Source organism: Ipomoea triloba, chromosome 6 (assembly GCF_003576645.1).
Source record: "Ipomoea triloba cultivar NCNSP0323 chromosome 6, ASM357664v1".
NCBI lineage: Eukaryota > Viridiplantae > Streptophyta > Magnoliopsida > Solanales > Convolvulaceae > Ipomoea > Ipomoea triloba.
The window spans coordinates 14,900,118-14,924,114 of record NC_044921.1 but is presented as its reverse complement, the minus strand read 5'-3'; the positions used below and the strand labels follow the sequence as shown (position 1 = coordinate 14,924,114).

The 23,997-nt window shown below is 31.3% G+C and overlaps 1 protein-coding gene across 1 annotated transcript; it reads left to right on the top strand.

Moving 5' to 3' along the window:
• Positions 1–203: 203 nt before the first annotated feature.
• On the top strand, positions 204–22,771 carry LOC116022080 (probable LRR receptor-like serine/threonine-protein kinase At3g47570). The gene is made up of 16 exons (XM_031262636.1): positions 204–1,199; positions 2,748–2,819; positions 2,922–2,993; positions 6,281–6,352; positions 6,452–6,523; positions 7,145–7,216; positions 7,325–7,396; positions 7,898–7,969; positions 8,072–8,143; positions 10,577–10,648; positions 10,766–10,837; positions 18,766–20,745; positions 20,886–21,248; positions 21,330–21,364; positions 21,735–21,781; positions 22,503–22,771. The coding sequence occupies exons 1-13, from the start codon at positions 212–214 to the stop codon at positions 21,104–21,106; spliced, it is 3,909 nt and encodes a 1,302-aa protein (XP_031118496.1). The 5' UTR covers positions 204–211; the 3' UTR covers positions 21,107–21,248; positions 21,330–21,364; positions 21,735–21,781; positions 22,503–22,771.
• Positions 22,772–23,997: the final 1,226 nt, after the last annotated feature.

Here is a 23,997-nt window from a genome sequence, read left to right as displayed (position 1 = left end):
ATAGTCTTCGGTTTTGTTTTCTTTCTCAGGGTCCAAAGGATAAAAATTGACAAGTCTTGACTGATGTAGTGATGTCTCATCAGTCATCGCTCGAATGCAACAACGATTTGGAGAAATTTTGTGACACCAATTTGGCTATAAAAACCACCCAATTAAAAAATCATTTTTATCAAAGCCAAAGACTTGCTCACATATTAGCTTGTGCTATTCCATGGAGATCCCTAGCCATTATTTCCCCTTATCCATCTTCTTCATGCACTGCCTAATGGTTTGCTTGACCATTAATGCCAATACGAATATCGCAACTGACAAGCATGCCCTTCTTTCTCTGAAATCTAAAATTTCTTTCGATCCTTATAGCATCTTAGCAAACAATTGGTCCATTAATAGCATATCTCCTTGCCACTGGATTGGAGTCACTTGTGGCTCTCGCCACAATAGAGTAACCACTTTGGATCTTTCCAACATGGGTCTTGTTGGAGAGTTAACTCCAGACTTGGGAAATCTTTCTTTTCTTGTTTCACTCAACTTGAGCCAGAACAATTTCCAGAATTCTTTCCCACAAGAACTTTATCAATTGCGACGCCTCAAATCTCTCTGTTGTAGCTTCAATAACTTTAGTGGGAAGATTCCATCTTGGCTTGGTCTCTTATCTAATCTCAAATATTTGTATTTGGGGAATAATAACTTTAGTGGTTTCCTTCCCACCTCCCTTTTTAATCTTTCAAAACTTGAAGTCTTGCATTTAGGAGTCAATTCTCTTCAAGGAAGTATTCCTAGAGAAATTGGAAATCTTCCCCAACTAAAGTTGTTAAATTTGAGCTATAATAATCTTGATGGGTCTTTTTCTTCGAGTATTTTAAACTTGTCTATGTTGGAAGTTTTATCCCTTACGGCAAATAACTTATCTGGTGATCTTCCTGTTGATTTGGGAAATTATCTTCCTAGACTTCTACAATTTAATATGCCCAGGAACAAATTTAGTGGTGAAATTCCATCAAGTTTATCTAAATGCTCATTGCTTCAAACAATATCTCTGGCTTACAACGATTTTAGTGGTGATATTCCATCAAGCTTATCTAAATGCTCATTGCTTCAAACAATATCTCTTGCTTACAACGATTTTAGTGGGAATATTCCAAAATTTGAAAACTTAACAAAGCTTGAGTGGTTAGAGCTTGGACAAAACCGATTAACAGGTATGTGTAAGGGTTACTTTATATGTAATGTGAACATCTTTATGGTATTTATTAGTGTCTCATTCTAATAGTATATATAGGTACCGTTCACTTAGGCATAATACTTTTAAACACAAGAAGTGATGCATATACAAGATTTTCTATTACGAATAAGGAAAATGTTAAGTACTTTTACCTAATTAATAAATTTGTCACTTCTTGATGTTATAAGTTTTAATAGGTTTGTTTTTTCTTTTTTTGAGTAATACTATATGAACTCTTATTTCCTACTCTATTTTTTTTATTCCATACTATCTGTCATATTTTGATTGCCTAATACGGAGTTAAAAGAGATGAACCATAATTTTTGTTCATTATTTTTTCTTCATTCAATAAAAATAAAATTATCTGGTGAGATCGAGTATAATTGTGGAGTAGATTAACATTTTCCTTTGCTGTTCTTTTTTGTTATCACTAATAATTTATTTTGAATTTTCAAATTATTATAGAATATGTCACTCATTTTGTAATTTTTTATTTAAATTCCCTTCTATGAAATCTTCATATATATATATATATATATATATATATATATATATATATATATATATATATACCACCATATCATTTTCATATTAAAAAAAAAACTAAATCACTAGGAATTCATTTTTCATTTGCACCATTTGTTCTCAATTATTTTAGCACATCCGATCCATAACTACCATCTAATTTCAATTTTATGCTTTAGCAATTTCTCCCTCTAATTCCAATGTTTCCGGCTATATAATTATACTTTGTATGTTGTTTTCCCATTATTTTCTTCAACAATACGGCCTACCTTAAAATATATCAATCATTATTGTGTAGACCATATTATCAAATAATATACATGCAGTGCACAAATAATGTATTTTTAGTATATTAAAAATGTACATTGTATTAATAGAAAATAAATTATTTGAATACTGAAAGTACATTATTTTGTATAATGTACATTTAGTAAACTAATAATGTACTTTTAGTATATTAAAATGTACTTTTTGTTACGGTTCACACAATAATTTGTCAAGATATATCCAAAAATTAATATATAGGATTCTTGTCCACGCAAAAAAAAAAAAAAAAAAAAAAAAAAAACGTATATTTCACTAGTATCAATTACCACCATGGGAAACTTGATGAAATCCTCATAATAAAATTACTTATTTGCCAGGGAAAAGCTTTGTTCTAGTTACTCCATCAATACGCTTTTCTTCCATCTGTTAATATTAATATATCAGTTAGTCATATGTGAGGCAGTATCACATTGGATCGTAATATGTTTTTTTTTTTTTAATTGCAATATATTTATATGTTTAATAGGTATTATATTTTCATTAAAAACTATTACATTTTTTGCTAATATTTTTCAATGAATAAAGAATTTTTAAATTTACAGTGAGAATTTATTACTTGTTAACTTATAGAAAAGTCTTACATATTTGATATTCGTCTTTTAACTCATGAGACAATATTACACAAATTTTATGTTAATACTTATATATTGATTAATATAGAAATCATTTTCAGGTGCTATTCCAAAAGAGATATGCGCTCTATCATCCTTGCGTTATCTTTATTTATATAATAATGAACTCTCTGGTATGTTTTTGTATATGTCAAATATTACCTAAATAAATAATAAGCTTTTTAGCTAATTTGTTATTTACCTTCACTAAGATGTATTATTTTTCCTTCTTCCAGGAGCCATACCAAAGGAAATTGGGAACTTAACCACACTCGAGTCCCTATATATTAGTAACAATAGCATAGAAGGTATGCTCAATGCTATGATGGTAGATAATAGTGCCAAATATGGTATATAGAAGTATATACCCCCCCCCCCCCCCCCACACACACAGAGAAGTTGGTTGATGCGACTACTACTTCTCGTGCAGTCATACGTCTTCGCACCACTATGTATGCACAAATGCACCACCACTACACGTGTTCAGAAGTACACCAGAATGAGGTGCATTTTATAAACTTAGTGGTGTTGAAAATGCACCACACCCTGGTGTATTTTTGTGTCCTTGATGGTGCATTTTGTGTATACATAGTGATGCAAAGTCTCACGCCCACACAAGAAACAGTAGCCGCATATGAATCAACTTATATATACACACAAAAGTAATTGTTAAAATACTTCACTATTATCAATTACCATCATGTGCAACTTAATAAAATCCTCATAATAAAAGGCTTTCACTAACAATTAGAGGCAGAGACGGAGCTGCCCTGGGGGCAATGGGGGCAGCTGCCCCCACTCACCCCACCCCCACCCCATATATAGTCCTTGTATGTATATATGTATATATAGTACATGTTTTATATATAAGTATATAGAAACAAATAAAAATTACTAATTGATTAATATGCTCAGATGGTAAGCATGCATTTATGTTTCAAAAATGGAGAGGGTTCGAATCCCCTAATCGTTTTTCTATATCTTTGTTAATATAACATATATGGAGTAATAGTATAACTTTTTCCTTACTTCTTTTTCAAGGCTTTTTTTTTTTAATTTTATATATATATATATATATATATATATATATATATATAACTTTTTTAAAAATAAATAATAAGATGTATAATTTATAATATTTTTTCTATTTGAATTATTTTATCAAATTAATTATGTTTCATATATTGTTATGAATAATTTTATAATGTTTTGATGTGTTTTATTTTTCGCATATATCTAATAATATATATATATATATATATATATATATATATATAACTTTTTTAAAAATAAATAATAAGATGTATAATTTATAATATTTTTTCTATTTGAATTATTTTATCAAATTAATTATGTTTCATATATTGTTATGAATATATTTTATCAAATTAATTATGTTTCATATATTGTTATGAATAATTTTATAATGTTTTGATGTGTTTTATTTTTCGCATATATCTAATAATATATATATATATATATATATATATATATATATAACTTTTTTAAAAATAAATAATAAGATGTATAATTTATAATATTTTTTCTATTTGAATTATTTTATCAAATTAATTATGTTTCATATATTGTTATGAATATATTTTATCAAATTAATTATGTTTCATATATTGTTATGAATATTTTTTATAATGTTTTGATGTGTTTTATTTTTCGCCTATATCTAATAATATTTATGACTATATTAAAAATTAAAAATGAGATGCGTAATCTATATTGTGTTTTTTATTTGAAATATTTTACCAAATTAATTATGTTTCATATATTGTTTTTTTTTTTTTGAGAACATGTTTCATATATTGTTATGAATATTTTTATAAGGTTTTGATGTGTTTTATTTTTCGCCTATATGTAATACGAGTAATTTTGATGTGTTTTATTTTTCGCCTATATGTAATACGAGTAATATTTATGACTATATTTTTTCGCCTATATGTAATACGAGTAATATTTATGACTATATTAAAACGCCTATATGTAATACGAGTAATATTTATGACTATATTAAAATTAATAATTGTAATACGAGTAATATTTATGACTATATTAAAATTAATAATCAGATGTGTACTTTATAATGTATTTTCTATTTGAATTATTTTATCAAATTAATTATATATTATATATTGTTATGAATATTTTTATAAAGTTTGATGTGTTGCATTTTTCGCATATATCCAACAATATTTATTACTATATTCAAGTGTTTCATTTTTTGAACTATCTTTCGCCCCCACTGAAAATAATTCCTGGTTCCGTCCCTGATTAGAGGGTGTTTAAATATATCAATTAGTCATATGTGAAAACTAGTAACATGAAATTAAAGGAGTAATACTTTGTTTTTTTTTTTTTAGAAAAATGCAGTATATTTATTAACTTAATATGTATTATATTTTTATTAAAAAGTATTACATTTTTTACTAATACTTTCAATGAATACAAAGGTGATACTTGGCAATTAGGACTTTTGTATCCATATTATTGGTTTCGATACCTATTATTATATTTGTTTATCTAATTTTCTTATCCTACTATGAGAATTAAATACTTTAGTACGTAATTATAAAATCCATTCTCATTTTCCTCCTTATAACTTTTGAACAATGGAATAAAAAATAGGAAGGAAAAAAAAAGAATAAAAAAATAAAATGGTCATTGTTTTTGTTAGTTAATATTGAACTTTAATATATACTCATATATGTATGTGTATATATGTATTTTTATTTATTTATTTATTTTGACTCCAATTATTATTTGCTACCAAACAAATATATTTTTCTACTTAAACCCATTATAAATACAAAGTATTTGATTTCAATTTTGATTTTAATTCTATTTAAACACCCTCTAATTGTTATTAAAAATTTAATACTTGTTAACTCATAGAAAAGTATTATATACTCCGTATCATGGTTGAAGAAATCGCTAGGCGCTCGGGGAGCGCCTAGCCCCTAAGACGCCTAGCCGGGGATTAATCGACGCCTAGGCGTCCGTGTATTTTTTTATTTTATTTTTTATTTTTTAAAAATTTGTTTAAGTATTTTTAATTTTTTAAAGACTAATAATTATAAATTATATAATACTTCAATAGTTAATACTAAAATATTAAATATTAACCTAAAAAATATCTAAAGTTTGTACAATTTAAGATTATTTCGCTCAAAACGATGTTGTTTTGAGTTAAATAACCCATTAAAAAAAAAGAACAATAGTTAATCGACCGACTAGAAGGCCTAGTCGGTCTAGTCGACGCCTAGGCGGTCAGCGCCTAAGCCGCCTAGGCGGTGCTTTGGCGGCCTAGGCGGAGCTTAGGCGGCCTAGGCGGAGCTTAGGCGGCCTAGGCGGTCGCCTAGCCGGCCAGCCGCCTAGACAACCATTTAATGTGATACGCTAGGCAGTCGACCAGCGCCCAGCGCCTAGCGCCTAGGCGGGGATTAATCGGTGCCTAGGCGAGATTTTTGCAACATTGCTCCGTATTTGATATCTATCATCCAGCTCGTGAGATAGTCCCTGCACACAAGTTTTTTTTTATGTTAATATATATATACATGCTTATTAATATAGAAATTATTTTCAGGTGCTATTCCGAAAGAGATATGCGCTTTATCATCCTTGCGTTATCTTTATTTGTATAATAATAACCTCTCTGGTATGTCGTATATCTCCAATACTACCTAAACAAATATTAAACTTTTTAGCTAATTTGTTTTTTACCCTCACTACAATGTGTTATTTTTCCTTCTTCCAGGAGCAATACCAAAGGAAATTGGGAACTTAACCACACTCGAGTCCCTATATATTAATAACAACAACATAGAAGGTATGTTCAATGCTATGATGGTAGATAATAAATAATAGTGCTGCCAAATATGGTAAAATAAACACTCCTACCTGCATAGGTAGCTCAACGGGTGATGGTAGATAATAAATAATAGTGCTGCCAAATATGGTAAAATAAACACTCCTGCCTGTATATGTAGCTCAACGGATCACAAAGGTGAAATTTGTTACAGGAGATCAAAGATCGAGTCTCACCAGTAGCATTGTGGGAGCAACCTCTCAAAATGAGGGGGGCTCCTTGTCCGCAATGAGCAAAAGTCTAGCCTCTATTGGTTATGATTTACCTCTCCAAAAACTGCGGGGAGCGGCCTACCTTTTTTGTCACGACAATAAATATTTGGCTAGCCCGTAAGGGCAGTTCAGTTGATCACATGAGTGAAGTCGCATGAGTTAAGTTTGGGAAGAAAGACTAGGGATCGAGTCTCACCAACGGTAGTGTGGGGCTCCTTATGCGCAGAGTTACCATGATTTACATTACATTCTCACCTGTGAGGTTGGGGATTCAACCTTTTGAGAAGAAATAAACATTGTGGCTATATTGAATATTTGGGTAATAAGTCTATCTATTATGCCCGTCATTAATAAGAAGTTACATTTGCAGGGGTTGTTCCAAAGGAGATGTGTGCTTTGTCATTCTTATACTATCTTTATTTAGAGGACAACAAACTCTCTGGTATCGCTTTTAATAAATAAATAAATAAAGTTACATATATGTATGTAATACAACAATAATGCTTCATAAGTTTTCCTCCCAACAAAGTTTTGGTTTTCCATCTCTCAGGAATTATACCAATGGAAATTGGGAATTTAACCGCACTTCAGGCCTTGTATATGCAAAACAACAACTTTAAAGGTAAATTTAGGGTTCGTTTGGTTCACGGGAATCGGAATCGGAATGGGTATCAAATATTTGGTTAGGGTATGTAATGAATTTTGGTGAAAGTATTTAGCATGTTTGGTAGTTGAGTGGAATGGAAATGACTATTAATAGTTGGGGAAGAAATGAGGAAGAGAAATGAAACTCTTATTTAATAAGGGTATGAGTTTTTTCATTAATGAGATATTCCAAACTCATAGTAACATTCTCAAAACCTATCAACCAAACACTAGCAATCACTTTTATACTTATTCTTTATGCCGAAACCCACCAACCAAACACACCCTTAATGTTTTGATATACTTTAATATTTAGAAAAAATTTAATACTTATTAACTCATAGAAGAGTAATTACACGCATATTTGATATCTGTCCCCCAGCACAAGAAGCTAGCAATATCACACAAGTTTTTTTTTTTTTTTTTTTTTTTTGTGTGTTAATATATACATTTTTATTAATATCAAAAACATTTTCAGGTGCTATTCCAAAAGAGATATGCGCTTTACCATCCTTGCGTTATCTTTATTTATCTAATAATGAACTCTCCGGTATGTGGCTCTATAAGTCAAATATTATCTAAATAAATAATAAACTTTCTAGCTAATTTGTTATTTGTCCGCACTAAACTGCATTATTTTTCCTTCTTTCAGGAGCTATACCAAAGGAAGTTGGAAACTTAACCACACTCATGATCCTTATTATTGGAAAGAACAACATAGAAGGTAGGTTCAATACTATGATGCTAGATAATAAATAATATATAGTGCTGCCAAAAGTGGTAAAATAAAATGATTCGTAAAAATAGGATCTTTGTCTAATAGTTTAATTGACTAAAATGAGAAAGACAATAGAGCGATAACATAAGCCGGGTCGTACGTGGGGAGAGAGATTTTTTTTTTTTTTTTATAATTATGATATAATGATACATAGAGATATATATTTATAAATGTAAGAAATAAAGTCTTAATTACCATGATTTACCACGTCATTATCTTACCGGGATGGGGTGTGGTCTTAGGTGTGAGGGAATTTCACCTTTTGTGGATAATGTAAACAATATAATCTCATAAGACCTCTTAAAGATAAAAACAAAATTTCGATGTAAGTTTTTTCTAAAATTTTATTTTCAATTGCAATTAAAATAATCTGTAGATTTTAAAAATATAATTATAGAGTATAAAAATAATAAATTATTTATAAATTCTTTTTTAAAAAGTTTTTGGCCTCTAAACATTCGGGCCTATGTGGTCGCCCTGGCCGCGCATCAATTATTATACCATGGATCATGGTCCATCTTACATTGTTGATTGGGGTGGACCTTAACCCAAAATGACATTCAGATTATATACTTGCAGTTAAAATATTATATATTTTTAGTTAAAATATTATGTACATATTATAATTAATGTATTATGTATCTGCAGTTAACATTGTCTTCAATTAATAAATTATGTACTTATTACAATTAACATATTATGTACCTTCAATTCATTTACAAGTATATATATAATCTATTAACTGGAAGGTAAATAATATGTTAATTATAGGTACGTATATAATTTGAAAATTGTTTTTGGATCAAGATCTACACTGCAATTAAAAAGATGGTATTGTGAACTTGGTTCATGGTATAATTTTCCGTCACACATGGCCAAGGGTGGCCTTGCCCCGAATATATTACAGGTGTGTTTGGTTCGAACATAGGAATCAAAATCGGAATGGAAATCAAATATTTGGTAATTGAAATGGATTTTGGTGAAAGTATTTTGCATGTTTGGTAATATGGTGGAATTGGAATTATTAACGATATTGATGTTTGGTTATGTATGACCCTATAATCATAATAAAGGTTTTAAAAATACAAAAACAAAAAATCAAGGCAATTGATTTTAAGAGAGATGATGAAGTGAATAAGCAATGAAGTGAGGAAGTCGAAGAAGTGAGGAGACAACGAAATGAGAAGGGATAAGACTGAATTAATGGAATGATACCTAATTTAAATTAAGTAGTGATAAAATTTTGTAATTATAGGAAAAATCAAATCATATATCTATGTTTTTAAAAGTTGTCAATCAAACAATGTATATGACTTTTATTTTATTCGTGTCTAATCCCATTAACCTAATTAACATACTCTAACAGCACGTTTGGTTCACAGAATGAATTTGGAGGGAATAGGAATACTATTCCATAAGGAATGGAATAGGACAGGAATTGTATTCTGTTGTTTGGTTCGATGAAGAGACTTTAGGAACTGTATTCCAATGTTTTGTTGGTTAAAGTAATAGACATGAAATAGGTTTTAAAGACATAAATACCCTTATACAAAATAATAATAATAATAATAATAATAACAATAACAATAACAATAACAATAATAATAATAATAATAATAATAATATTATTATTATTATTATTATTATTATTATTATTGTTGTTGTTGTTATTATTATTATTATTATTATTATTTTGCATGCATATGTTTGTTTATATCTAAGTTGCCTTTAATTAATAATTCTTTAATATAAATATGTATTTCTATAACAACAACAACAACAACAACAACAATAATAATAATAATATATTTGTTAGAGAGATACATGGAGGTTGAGAGATTGACTCCTAGCCTAAATTTTTTGAGTTTGAATATGTGGTTAACATCCTTCATTTTCTATATAAATAGCTTAAGTAGATACAATTATATATTTTCACTGACAGTTCTCTCTTGTTAACACGCACACAGACAAATATATATATATATATATATATATATATATATATATATATATATATATATATATATATATAGGTTGAGAAATTATTATTATTATTATTATTAAGAATTATAATATAATACAAAAGGGCATTTCCGGTATTATAGTATAAAAGCTATTCCCAAGTACTTGGGAATAGCTAATACTAGGGGGTCCCCTAGGAAGGGTTATTCCCCTACAAAGGGAATAGCTCATTCTCGGGAATACTATTCCTAGGAATAGAATGACGAATCAAATAGTGGAATAGGTCTATTCCCGAGAATGGTATTCCATTCTCGACCTATTCCACGAACCAAACACGCTGTAAATGTATGAGTTTGTTTTGATAATAAGCCTATCTATTATACTCTTGATTAATAAGAAGTTACATTTAATTTGCAGGTGTTATTCCAAAGGAGATGTGCGCTTCGTCATTTTTATACTATCTTTCTTTAGGGGACAACAAACTTTCTGGTAATTTGGTGTCTATTTTTATTATAATAAATAAATAAATTATATACTACGTAATAAATAAACAGTAATGCTTCATGAGTTTTCCTCCCAACAAAGTTTTGCTTTTCCATCTCTCAGGAATTATACCAAAGGATATTGGGAATTTAACCGCACTCCAGGTCTTGTATATTGGAAACAATAACATCCAAGGTAATTAAATTATTCAATGTTTTGTTGCTAGATAATAAATAGGGAGCAATATTTGTTTTTTCTTTTGTGATTATCATCTAGCATATCCGTATCTAACTATCTGATCAATATGATATATTGATATGTCAACATCCTTGTCCTCTGTGACTTCCGTTTAGAAAGGTAACAGTGATGTCATCAAATTACAAAGTATTTGACAATATTTTTTTATTTTTTAATTCATCAGCGATTTCTTTTCCTCGCACACTCTAATTTTATTTGAAATAACATATTTAAGAACTTATAACTTATAATAAATGAAACATAAGCTATAAGTCTATTTAATAAAAGATATGAAACTTTAAAAAATGTGAGCTAAAAGGCAACAATTTTAAACTCGTCATTAAAGTGTTGTTTGTTTACAAAATATCAAATTTCGCTTAAAGACAACACACTAAAAACAATGAATGGATCAAAATCATTGTCTTTGAGAAAAATGTAAGCTCAAAGATAACGATTTTTCTAAAAATTACAATCGTCTTTTACATAAAAGACAAGGCTTTTAACTAAAACTGTTATCATTCTTGTTGTTGTACATGCCAATTTTTGTTGTAGTGTTCGTTATCTTTCCAACAACCCGACGAAAGGGGTTTCTTCACAAAGTCACATTCTCAAACACTTCAAACATAGAGAGTTTTCACTTGAGAGTTTATATATATATATATATATATATATATATATATATATATATATATATATATAAATTGAGAGCATATTTGGTAATATATCAAATACTTGGAGAGAATTTCGCAAAAGTGATTTGATTTGGGTGAGTCATGAGTGGAATGGTTTTTGTTTGAAAATGGTCCGGGGTTCAAAGTATGTCAAACATTACCCAACAAAAAGCCTTAAATGCCAGCAAATTATATGCTGTAGCTGATACTGCAGTTGTGTTGAACAGATACTGCAGTTGTGTTGAACATATATTGCAGTTGTGTTGAAAGGAAACTGCAGTTGCACAGAACAGGGGTCATTCATCCGTTCAACACAAGTGCAGTATCTGTTCAACACAACTGCAGTATCCGTTCAAAACAACTACAGTTCCAGATGGATGACGGCTTCTGTTCCGCGCAACTGTAGTTCCCTTTCAACACAACTGCAGTATCCTTTAAGCACAACTGCAGTATCAATTCAACACAACTGCAGTATCAATCATGACCAATGGTCCACAGTATAACAACTGTTAAATGCCCTTAGGTAATATAAACCCGCAAATTATATGGTGGACCATGGTCCACAATGCATTGTGGACCGTGATCATGACTGATACTGCAGTTGTGTTGAACAGATACTACAGTTGTGTCGAAAGGAAACTGCAGTTACGCGGAACAGAGGTCGTTCATCCATTCAACACAACTGTAGTATCCGTTCAACACAACTGCATTTACAAACGGATGAAATGGCCTCTGTTCCGCGCAACTGCAGTTTCCTTTCAACACAACTGCAGTATCCGTTCAACACAACTACAGTATCAGTTCAACAGAACTGTAGTATCAGCCATGACCTATTGTCCACGGTATAACAACTGATATAAGCCAGGTACGAAATATTACCATAATTGGTAATAAATGATAAAATAGGCAAGACATTTAATAAGAGAGAATATAATCAACATTAAATGCACATTAGTTCATAGGATTGGGTTAGAAATTGTAGAAAGTAACTATTTCGCTCAATTCAAAAAGATAAAACATACCTCTCAACTGAACAACATGTCAGTTTATCTTTCGACCTAATCACCTTCTACCTTGAAAGATTCCCCCGAGTTTAATACATAAAAACTTTTTGGATTTCACATTTCGACTTTCAATCACTTTTCAGTCTCATCTATAATAATTTTACCATTCAACTTCATCGTTGCTCAGTATTGACTTTTTAGACCATTGTTACCTTTCGGTTATATAAACTATCTCTGTATGCCCAAACCACTTGAAATATATTATTCACTTCTCGTACTTGATCTACTTCCCAATTGCTCTTTACTTTTCGTTGTAACCTTCCGGTAGTTTAACTTAACTCAATCATACAAAACCCATGCCACAAATTTGGTTTCACTAACTAGCTTGGTAAGAATAGCTGTTAGCTGATAATCCGTATTGACATATTCCAATTTAATATCTTTAATTTCTTCTCCACATGATCACTAGTGAAGTGATATTTGATGTCTATATGTTTTTTCCTTGAATGTAACACCCAATTGTGAGTGAAGACTATTGCACTAATGTTGTCAAACTTTATGCTTATCTGCTTAGCTTCAATGCCATAATCCTTTAGTTACTACTTCATTCATAGAACTTGTGCGCAATAGGTCTCGACAACGACATATTTAACCTCAACAATACTTGTAGCAACTGAAATTTTGTTTCTTACTAAACCAAGAAATAAAACTACCACCTAAGAGTTAACAAGTACCTAACGTACTATTCCTGTTAATCATGTAACCCGCGAAGTTCGCATATGAACAACCAATTAGCTTGAAACTTCCACCCTTCATATACCACAACCTACACTTTCTGTACCCTTCAAGTATCTCAAAATCTTCTTGGCTACCGCAAGATGACTTTTCTTAGGCTTTGCTTGAAATCTCGCACAAACATACACTGAATATGAAATATATGGCCTACTTGCTGTAACATAGGGTAGTGGACCAATGATACCTCTTTATTTTGATTGATCAAGATCCTTTTTCTCATTATCCAAATCCATCCTTAATGAGGTGTTAATGGGTATCTTAACTAAAGATTTACTATCTACTCCAAACTTCTTGATCAAATCTTTAGTATACTTAGCTTGGTTTATGAAAAATCCTTCTTTGTTTTACTTTACTTGTAAACAAGAGAGTAATTGAGCTCTCTCACCATGCTTATCTCGAGTTTGATCATCATTAACTTTGAAAATTTCTAATATAACTCTAGATTGTGCTTCCAAATATGATATCATCGATGTAGATTTTCACAAGAAGAATATGCTCACCATCCTTAATCGTAATATAAAGAATTTCTTGTACACAAAAACTTTTGTGAATCCACAACGAATTAAGAAATTTGAAAGCATATCATATACCTAGCTCATGAAGCTTGTTTTAATCCTTACAAAGCTTTTTTTTTCCAACTTGTATACTTTATCCTCACCCTTTTGAACCTCAAAACTAGGTGGTTCCTCCACATATACTTCTTCAAACAAACCATTCAAAAATGCGCTCTTGACATCCATTTGAAACACTTTAAAGTCAATGAAGGTGGAACATGCATGAAATATCCTTATAGCTTCCAACCTAGCAACTAGAGCAAAGGTTTCATCAAAATCAGCACCATCTTCTTGGCAATAACCCATAGCCACAAGACGAGCCTTATTCCTAACATTGACTCATTCTTTCATTTTATTCCTAAACACCCATTTCATCCCAATAACATTTTGGTATGAAGGTCTAGGAACTAACTCTCATATATCATTTCTTTCAAATTGACGGAATTCTTCTTGCCATGCTTGAAACTAATTTGGATCATCTAAAGCTTCTTCAACAATCGTAGGCTCAATTTGGGAAAGGAAACATGCCATCATATTCTCGCTCATAGAAGTTCTTGTTTGTATTCCTGTATGAACATCTCTAATAACTTCCTTCAGTGGGTGATCTTTTAACCATCTCAAATCTAATTAAGAGTTAGAGTTAATTCCAGGAATGGTCCTCCGACTATGTTGATTTTCCAAAATTAGTCCCCGACTTTTAATTTGAACAATTTAAATCCCTTGACTTTCAAATTTTTTCCAATGTTGGTCCTTTCGTCAAATTTTGGTTAAGTTGAGGTCAAATGAAGGGGTAAAATTGCCCGTTCACCTGTTTAATCTATTATTACTCGTATTTCTCCTGTCATATACACTATATATATGAATATAATCTTAGTCGAAGAGACTTCGACTGAGATTATATGGTTTCAATTGAGACTTCGACTGAGATTATATTCATATATACAGCGTATAGGACATGAAAAATACGAGTAATAATACATTAAATAGGTGAACGGACAATTTTACCCCTTTATTTGACCTTAATTTAACCAAAAAATTTAACGAAAGGACCAACATTGGAAAGAATTTGAAAGTCAAGTGACCTAAATTGTCCAAATTAAAAGTCAAGGACTAGTTTTGGAAAATCAACATAGTCAGAGGACCATTGCTGGAATTAACTCTTAAGAGTTATTAGTGCAACATCCTCATTCATCATATCAATAACGTTCGACTTTGCTGCAGCTTCATCTTCATGTTCATCTTGTAGGGTTGACTGATCATGTAACTAGAAGGTTCCCTCATTTAACCTTTCAGTGTTAACTTCTTGATCTAACTTATCGACTTCATGATAAATTTCTTCATTGATTTCTAGCTTGTCATCCTTATCTGCTAAGCCTTCAACATCCTTGCTAAAGTGGACCTCATCAAAGAACATATGGATAGACTCCTCAACCATCATACTTCTTTAGTTGAGGATCTATAAAGCTTTGCAAATTGATGAATACCCAAGAATATTCAATCATTAGCTCATTCATCAAAAGCTTTGGGATGCGCCTTATCCTTGTTATACATGAAACATTTGGTGCCAAAAATATGGAAGTGGTTAACATTTGGTGCCAAAAGTATGTAAGTGGTTAACATTTGGCTTCTTTACCTTCCACAACTCATAAATCCTTTTTTTATGAGTCTTATGAAGCATAGTCCATACTTTGGTTGAAAGATGATGTGTTTACAACTTTAGTCCAAAATCACTTATGCAAATCAACTTGAGCTATCATTGACTTTGCGGCTTCCTTTAAGAGTTCAATTCCTCCTTTTGACCACACCATTTTGCTTTGGTGTTCTCATAGTTGAAAGTTTATGAAGAATCTCTTGATCATTACAAAAATCCTTGATAACAAATTCTCAACCTCGATCCGAATAAATTTTGACTATGCTCATACTTTGCTCATTTTGAATTAACTTCATGAGCTCGGGCAGTCTTTTCTCTATTTCATTCTTCATCCTCATAAAGATTGTCCATGTATATTTAGTGTAGTCATCTACTACCACTAAAGTATACTTCCTTCCACTTAAATTGGCCAGATCAACGAGCCCAAAGATATCCATATGTAACAAATTTAATGGCCTCATGGATGATTCAACGGGCTTTAACTTGATTGAAGATTTGATTTGTTTCCCTTTTGAAAAAACATCGCAAAATGGTCCTTGTACATAACATTTGGAAGTTTATCTACAAGTTATTACATACCAATTTGTTGATAGCCTTGAAGTTGAGATGACTCAGCTTATTATGTCATTACCAACTCAAATTATTAGCATTGCCCTCTTCACTATCAAACATATTAATGGCCTTGTGGTGCCCTAATAAACTACATACATATCCTTTCTCTTATTAGACATGAGTACAAGTTTCTTTGTAACTTCATTCTTGATGCATTACTTACTCTTTATGAACTCAACTTTGCACCCCTTGTCAGAAAAATGACTAGTACTAAGGAGATTGAACTTCAATCCATGCACATAAGATAGTTCCTTGATGATCAACCGATTCTTGTGCACTTCTTCAAATCCTTTTATCTAACCATGGGTTTCATTTCCTCCAAAAATAACCTAAGGTCCATTGACTTCTTGAAAGTTGACCAAATTTGACTTCTCTCCAGTCATATACCTTGAGCATCCACTGTCAATGTACTATATCTTCATTGAGTACTAAAATAAAAAATTAGGTACTCATCATACCTTCTCCGGTCCTTCCAAGTTAGTCAATTTAGGCATCCATCTCCACCTTGATTTCATTATTCCAAGACTAAGTGGGATATAACCATTTAAATAACTGAAATTATAAGAGATATTTTTAAAATTTATGGGATTTTTATGTAGGTAATTTTTCTTAAATTTGGGACGTTCCGCATTGTTACATACCCAAGAAATAAATTCTAGCCTATGAAATATTTCGAACTTGGACTTAGTCCATAACACACTAACCAACAACCAACCTTCATCAGAAGGATATAACCTTTCGGCCCCCGTCTTTGATTTTCTTGAATACTTTTGGGGTTTTGAAATTAATCTTCTGAGCTTACCTTTTGGTGCATTACCTAGAAAGTGACCATTTGGTTTGTTTCACAAAAACTAACTTTTTGGCTTTCCTTATATGGTGCCTTGAGCACTTCTTATTGACCTTTCAGCTTGAAGTTACCTTTGGGTTCTTCTTCCACTTTTCGGACTGGTTTAACTTTCGGTTCGTTTGCCTGAAGTCTCACCTTTTTGAGTCACTTTAATTAACTAGTCCTAACTCTTTTTCTTGACTCTTTCTAAAGATATACGTTTTGGCATCCTTACTTTATTTTAAAGAAAATATAATTCAAACCATTCTTATTTTTCAATATTTTACAATGTAACATATGATAAGCATTGAAGATAATATATATATTTACCATAATAATTATAGAAAGTAATCGAGCTTCAATTACTAAAAATTTCAGTACAAAGTATTCACTGTGCCTCCCTTTAATGAAATGTCTCCTATTTATACTAGTGACTCCAACATTCTTCTGCTCGAGTAACAATCCATAGTAATGCGGAGCCGAGTGTACATTAAGTATGATATTCATCTCCTCTTGAATACATCAGTGCTGGAGTAAATGTTTATATTACGTGACCATTGGCCTTCTTTGGGTAGTTCCGGGTCGAGTACCTGTCCAGTTATCCTGTCACCGCATTATAACTGCTTTATATCATTATTCATGAATAAGTTATGTGCATCTAGCTTGAGTTATTTATGTTAATTATATATAACATATTCTCTCATAATTCTTTAATTAATTTATACAAACTAGATATACTTGATAAATAAAAATGCTTCTTAATTTGTCCTCACTAAAAGTACATGTTTTTTTTAATGATAAGATTCAAATATGCCCTCCAACTATTTAGAAAAAGCAACTAAACCATCAAACTAATTAAAACACAATTCCATTAAACTTGTAAGCATAGTGCAGTATACATTTTTAAAGGTTATCTTCCTTTTAAATGTTGTTTACATGGTTTCCATAAATGATGTTTAAGGCTAAGGTGTCAATCTTATTAAAAATTCAAAGGAATTTGTCAGTCCTGAATTCTCTGTTCGATCTGGATGAAGAAGCCCACCCAATTCCTCATCCAAATCTTGATAAAGAAGCCATGGCCAGATTTGGATAAAGATTGTCTAGATTGAACAAAGAATTTGATGGTTTAATTTCTCTATCCCGATTGAACAGAGAAGCCAGACGACTTCTCCATTTAAATCAACAAAGAAACCAACCAAGTTTCTTTAAACAAAGAAGCATGTTTCTTCATCCAATCTAGAGGATGAAGAAGGTTTCCTTCTTCATCATGAAGGTATGGACGATTGCCATGGAAACTAGCTTGTTGTCACAAAACTAGTTCGATTTTAATTTTTTTAAGAAGATGAGAAATTGGTGTACTATATGGATAATGAATATGTTAAATATATAATGTGACGTCTTACATGAAGGTAATTTGACATTGATTGGTTATTATAGGTCAAAATTGGTCATTTGCGCGCATGAGATTGTTTCTATGAGTTTAAAGATTCAATTCAATTGTTTTTCTTTTAAGTTCAATGATCTAATTACACATTTTGTGGAATAATTAGATAGAGAGCTTCCCTCAAGAGTTATTCCAAGGGAAATTGGATATTTAACTACACTTGAGTTGGTATCAATTTGATCCAACAACTTTATAGTTGTATTATATTCAATGATTTAATTTGCTGCTAAATGATTTGTTTAGTTTTTTTTTTTTTAACTGTTCTTCCATAATTCCTAAATGCACCTATTTGTATTCAATGAACTCACATAAAAATTAACTTTTGGCAGGTGCAATACCACAAGAGTTGGAAAAACTTGATAAGTTGGAGTATTTAGAATTAGGATATGCTAACTTAAGTGGATCCATACCGGTGGGAATCTTCAACATTTCTTCATTAAAATATATTTCACTTCTAGGCAATAACCTTGTGGGCAACCTTCCTACAAGCATGGGGCGTTATCTAGCGGATCTACAAGGACTCTATCTTGAGGGCAATTTCCTATCTGGAGCGATACCTGATTCTATCTCAAATTGTTCTAAAATTACCGTCTTATGCATTGGCAATAATAGATTCAATGGCTCATTACCCACTTCTCTTGGTAACCTAAGGAACCTAGAACGAGTACATGCATTCAATAACAAGTTCACAAACGGTGCAGCCTCACCAGAGCTAAGTATCATCAACTCCTTGGTAAATTGCAAGTCTTTAGTTGAAATACGCTTAGATGATAACCCTCTACATGCTGTCCTTCCTGCATCAGTGGGAAACCTTTCATCATCTCTTATATTTCTCTCATTCATGGGTTGTGGATTAAAGGGTATCATTCCAAGTCAACTTGGCAACTTAAGTAACTTGATTGACTTATATCTTCATGGTAATGAGTTGAATGGGTTTATTCCACCAATGTTAGGTAGGGCACAAAAGCTTCAAAGGTTGCATCTTGGTAAAAACAAATTAGGTGGCCCCATTCCTCATAGCCTTTGTGAACTCCAATCTCTAGGTGAATTGGGATTGAGCAATAATCAAGTGTCAGGTAGTTTACCAACTTGTTTTGGTAATATCACTTCCCTTAGACATATCTTTCTAGGTTCAAATCGTTTGTCTTCTAGGATATCTTCAAGTTGGTGTTCTCTCGAAGATTTATTGGTGCTTGATTTGAGTTCTAATTTTCTAGATGGATCTCTACCCATTGAAGTTAATGGTTTAAAGGCACTTTATTCTCTTGACTTGTCCAACAATATGATCTCGGGGAATATCCCTATCACTATTGCACAATTGCAGGGTTTGAACACTCTTTCTCTTGCGCACAATAGACTAGAAGGAAATATTCCAGAGAAAATAAGTCAAATTGTTTCGTTGGAATACTTGGACTTATCGTTGAACAAACTCTCTGGTTCAATTCCAGTGTCTTTGCAAGGACTTGCATACCTCAAATACTTCAATGTGTCATTCAATGAATTAAGCGGTGAAATTCCATCAAGTGGTTGTTTCAAAAATCTCACAAGTGCATCATTTATGTCTAATGAAGGGTTATGTGGAATTCCAAGCTTTGATGTTCCGCCTTGTCATTCTACTCATCATTCAAAGATTTATAAAGTACTTCTCGTTGCACTTGCATCTTTAGGAGCTACACTGATGATTACTTTTGTAATTATTGCACTTATCCTTAGAAAGAAACAAAAGAAAAGTACAATTCCAAGTACAAAGGATATCCACACCCCATGGATTTCTTATGCTGAACTTTCAAGGGCTACTTGTGGCTTTAGCCAAAATAATCTCATAGGTTCAGGGAGCATTGGCTCAGTTTATAAAGGGATTCTGGATGACAAGACGCTTGTAGCAGTGAAGCTGTTTAATCAATCGGATGTTGGATTTAAGGGTTTTGATGCTGAGTGTGAAGTCCTAAAGAATTTGCGTCATAGAAATCTTACTAAGGTGATTACCGGTTGCTTTGTTGACAACTTTAAGGCTTTGATCCTTGAGTACATGCCTAATGGAAGTCTTGACCAATGGTTGCATTCACAAAGTAACTTCTTGGATATTGTTCAAAGGATGAATATAATGATTGATGTTGCTTATGCTTTAGAGTATCTTCATCATGGCTACACAACACCTGTGGTTCATTGTGATTTAAAGCCCGCTAATGTGTTATTAGATGAAGAAATGGTTGCCCATGTATGTGATTTTAGTGTGACAAAGTTATTAACTAAGGAAGAGAGCTTCACGCAAACAGAAACGTTAGCAACATTGGGTTATATGGCCCCAGGTAAAAGTAATATAATTATAATCTTTCATTCAATTTATTCATACAATGCAATTTCAATATTTGTAAATTATCATCGATCAAAAGACATAGTTCTATGTTTTCTATTTCAAATATGATGATTGTAGTTTTCATAATCACAGAGTATGGATCGACCGGAATAGTATCAACAGAATGCGACATTTATAGCTTTGGAATTGTGTTGATGGAAACATTTTCAAGAAAAAGGCCCACGGATGAAGCTTTCGGTGAAGATATGAGCTTGAGAAGTTGGATAGGGGATTCTTTACCTCATCATGTACTTCAAGTTGTAGATCCCAACTTACTAGGGGAAGATGATAGAGACTTCAATGTGAAATTGTAGTGTGTATCCTCTATATTGGAACTGGCATTGAATTGTGCTATGGAGTCCCCTGAAAAGCGGTTAAATATGACAGAAATCGTAGCAAAGTTGAATGGAATCAAAAATCAGTTTTTACGAGGTGGTTATGTGACATCAATGCTTGGTAATGTGTTTCTTGAAACTATTTAAAGTGAAAATCTTCATCATCTGGTTTCTAAATTGTAACTTTTATATGTGTTTGCAGATCAAAGTGCTTAAAGTTAGATGAGGAAATGAAAGGTAATGTGAAAGATTCTGACCATGTTTTCCTATGTGTGTTCATTTCATATTTCTACATTCTTTTTGAGCTTTGTTTCATTAATCCACTATTACAGGGCGTTTGGTTGGTGAGAATTACAATTCCATTCCTACTTAATTCCACTTAATACTGAAGGCAATTAAATTCCTTCGTTTGGTTAGAGGGAATTCTCTCATTTTCATGGAATTAGAATCTCATGGCCCCCCTGGGATTTTAATTCCATGGATTTTAGGAAGAAAAAAATATAACCCTAAAAAAAAAAATTACCCCTCACTTTTTTTAACCTAAAATTGATGTTTGACCTTCCCTTCTAGAATATAACGTGTATTATTTTTCGACTACTATCAACAGAGAACGTCGTTTCTGAGCAATAATCATTCTAGGCAAACGTTTATCAAGTATGTTTTCTCAAAATTCTCAAGTATTTAAATTTGATATGTGTATATAGCGTATTTGCCTAAATTTTGAACAACAAAATTTTCATTCTATGCGTTGATGGTGGGTGTGTTGTATATGTTCATTTTGTGTGCCGATCTATACAACAGTGAACGACGTGAGTTGTGTGTTTATTAACTTTATTTATAATAGCGAATGAATTCTTTATTTCTATGCAATAATGATTGAAAATTTGCATTGTTTATAATAATAATAATAATAATAATAATAATAATAATTATTATTATTATTATTATTATTATTATAATAATAACAATAGACATTTTGGACTTTATACTACTTATTCCTTTTCAATTCCCATGTATAGCAAACATTGAAATTGAAATTGAAATTCTAGTAATTTTATTTCTGCAAACCAAACACTGGAATTTAAAATCTCACTTTATTCCCACATTATTCTTTTCTCATGGAATCACAATTCTTTTCTCACCTAATTCCTTACTTCCAACCAAATGCCCCGTTAGGGAAGATGCAATCATAAAACCGCATGCAATTCGTTTATGAATGAACTTTTGTTGTAATTCAATTGTATTTGATTTGCAAGATGCCCAAAAAAATTGCACTCTTGATATTGCTCTAATCATGAGCTGTGTATATGTATTTATTTCAATTTTCTAACATATAAAGTTGTTGAAATAATTTTGCTGCTGCAATTATTAACAGTTGGCTATAACCCCTAGCCATGGGAAGAGCATCATGTATGAGTATCTTAGCAGGAATACAACAGTTTGAACAAAAAACTTTCTTCTGTATTTGAGAAGTTGGAAAAGCTAAGAGCGAGCCTGAATTTTTAACTATTATATGTTTTGCTTTGCACGAGACTGTACATTTATTATTTATATACATTATATTTAACATCAGAGTGTTGCTTTTTATCCATGTACTAAACGTCTATTTTAAAGACTTCATCAAGTTGAATCTTCATTACATTATCTTTTGCAACTTGAAACCAGCACAAAGGCACGATTTATGTATTACTACTTGCCAAAATAAATGGATAAAGTTGTTTGTTTATTTTATTTTTATATTTACATATCAAAGCTAAGTATTCTCACAACTATGAGAGATTAATTTGAATTCACTTTGTTGTGCCAATAAATTTTTTAAATTAGTTCTTCAACTAAATTTGTTTGGGGGCTAACACGTTATTAAATTAATTAGAGATTCAATACATAAATATTAATATTAATATTAATAAATAAATGTAAAATGTAAGGTAGACCCTGATCAATTGTATAATCTGTCAACTGCATCTACATAATGTGTCAACTACCTATACAAAATTTAAAAGTTATTTTTGGACAAGAGTTTACAATGTAAGGTAAACCATGATCCATGGTATAATTTGTCATCGGGAGGTGAGGTGAGGTGAATAGACTTACTAGATTTTCGAAAATAATTTTCGAGTGAATTTGAATTTCTAAAAGAATAGAGTTTATAAAACATAACGGAAAATATTGTTAACCCTTTTTAGTTTGTGGCACGTTTTTGACTTATAAAAGATTATGTTGAGTGTGAAAATAATGAGCAATAATGTTATGAAAATTTTAGAACCCCCATTTTTATTTTTATGGGAAAAGATGCAAATAGACCCCTAAACATTTCGCGAAAAGTCAATTAGGTCCACGAACTTTTTAAAAGTGCAATTGAACACATGAACTCACGATTTTGAGTCCTTCGACCCCATTATCCGGTTACCATTCCGGTAAGTGACAGTAAATGCCCTCATGACACGCCACATAAGCTGTGTTTTGATTATTTGGATTGCCATGTAAGCATTAATTAAAAAAAAAAGTTAAAATAAACAAATTAAAATTATTTAAATCATAGCTAGAGCCCTACAGCCCTAATTTTCCAGATTTTGCTTCGTCTGTCAGTAGCTTCTTCTTAATCTCTACTCCTTCTTCAGAAAACTTGATCAAATCAAAATAATGACAACATAGAAACATGAATTATGCATATGACAAAATAATGAGAAAGCCAAAGCTAATTCAGTACCTTATCCTTCTTCCCTTACCAAGACCACAGAGGAAATTGCTGCAGACCGCCATTTTTTATGATGGTGAAGATGAACTCACAACTCCAGAAAACACAAAATTCAATATAATGGCTACTCATCTACCTCACAGAATCGAATTTGAATTCAATAACCAGCTCA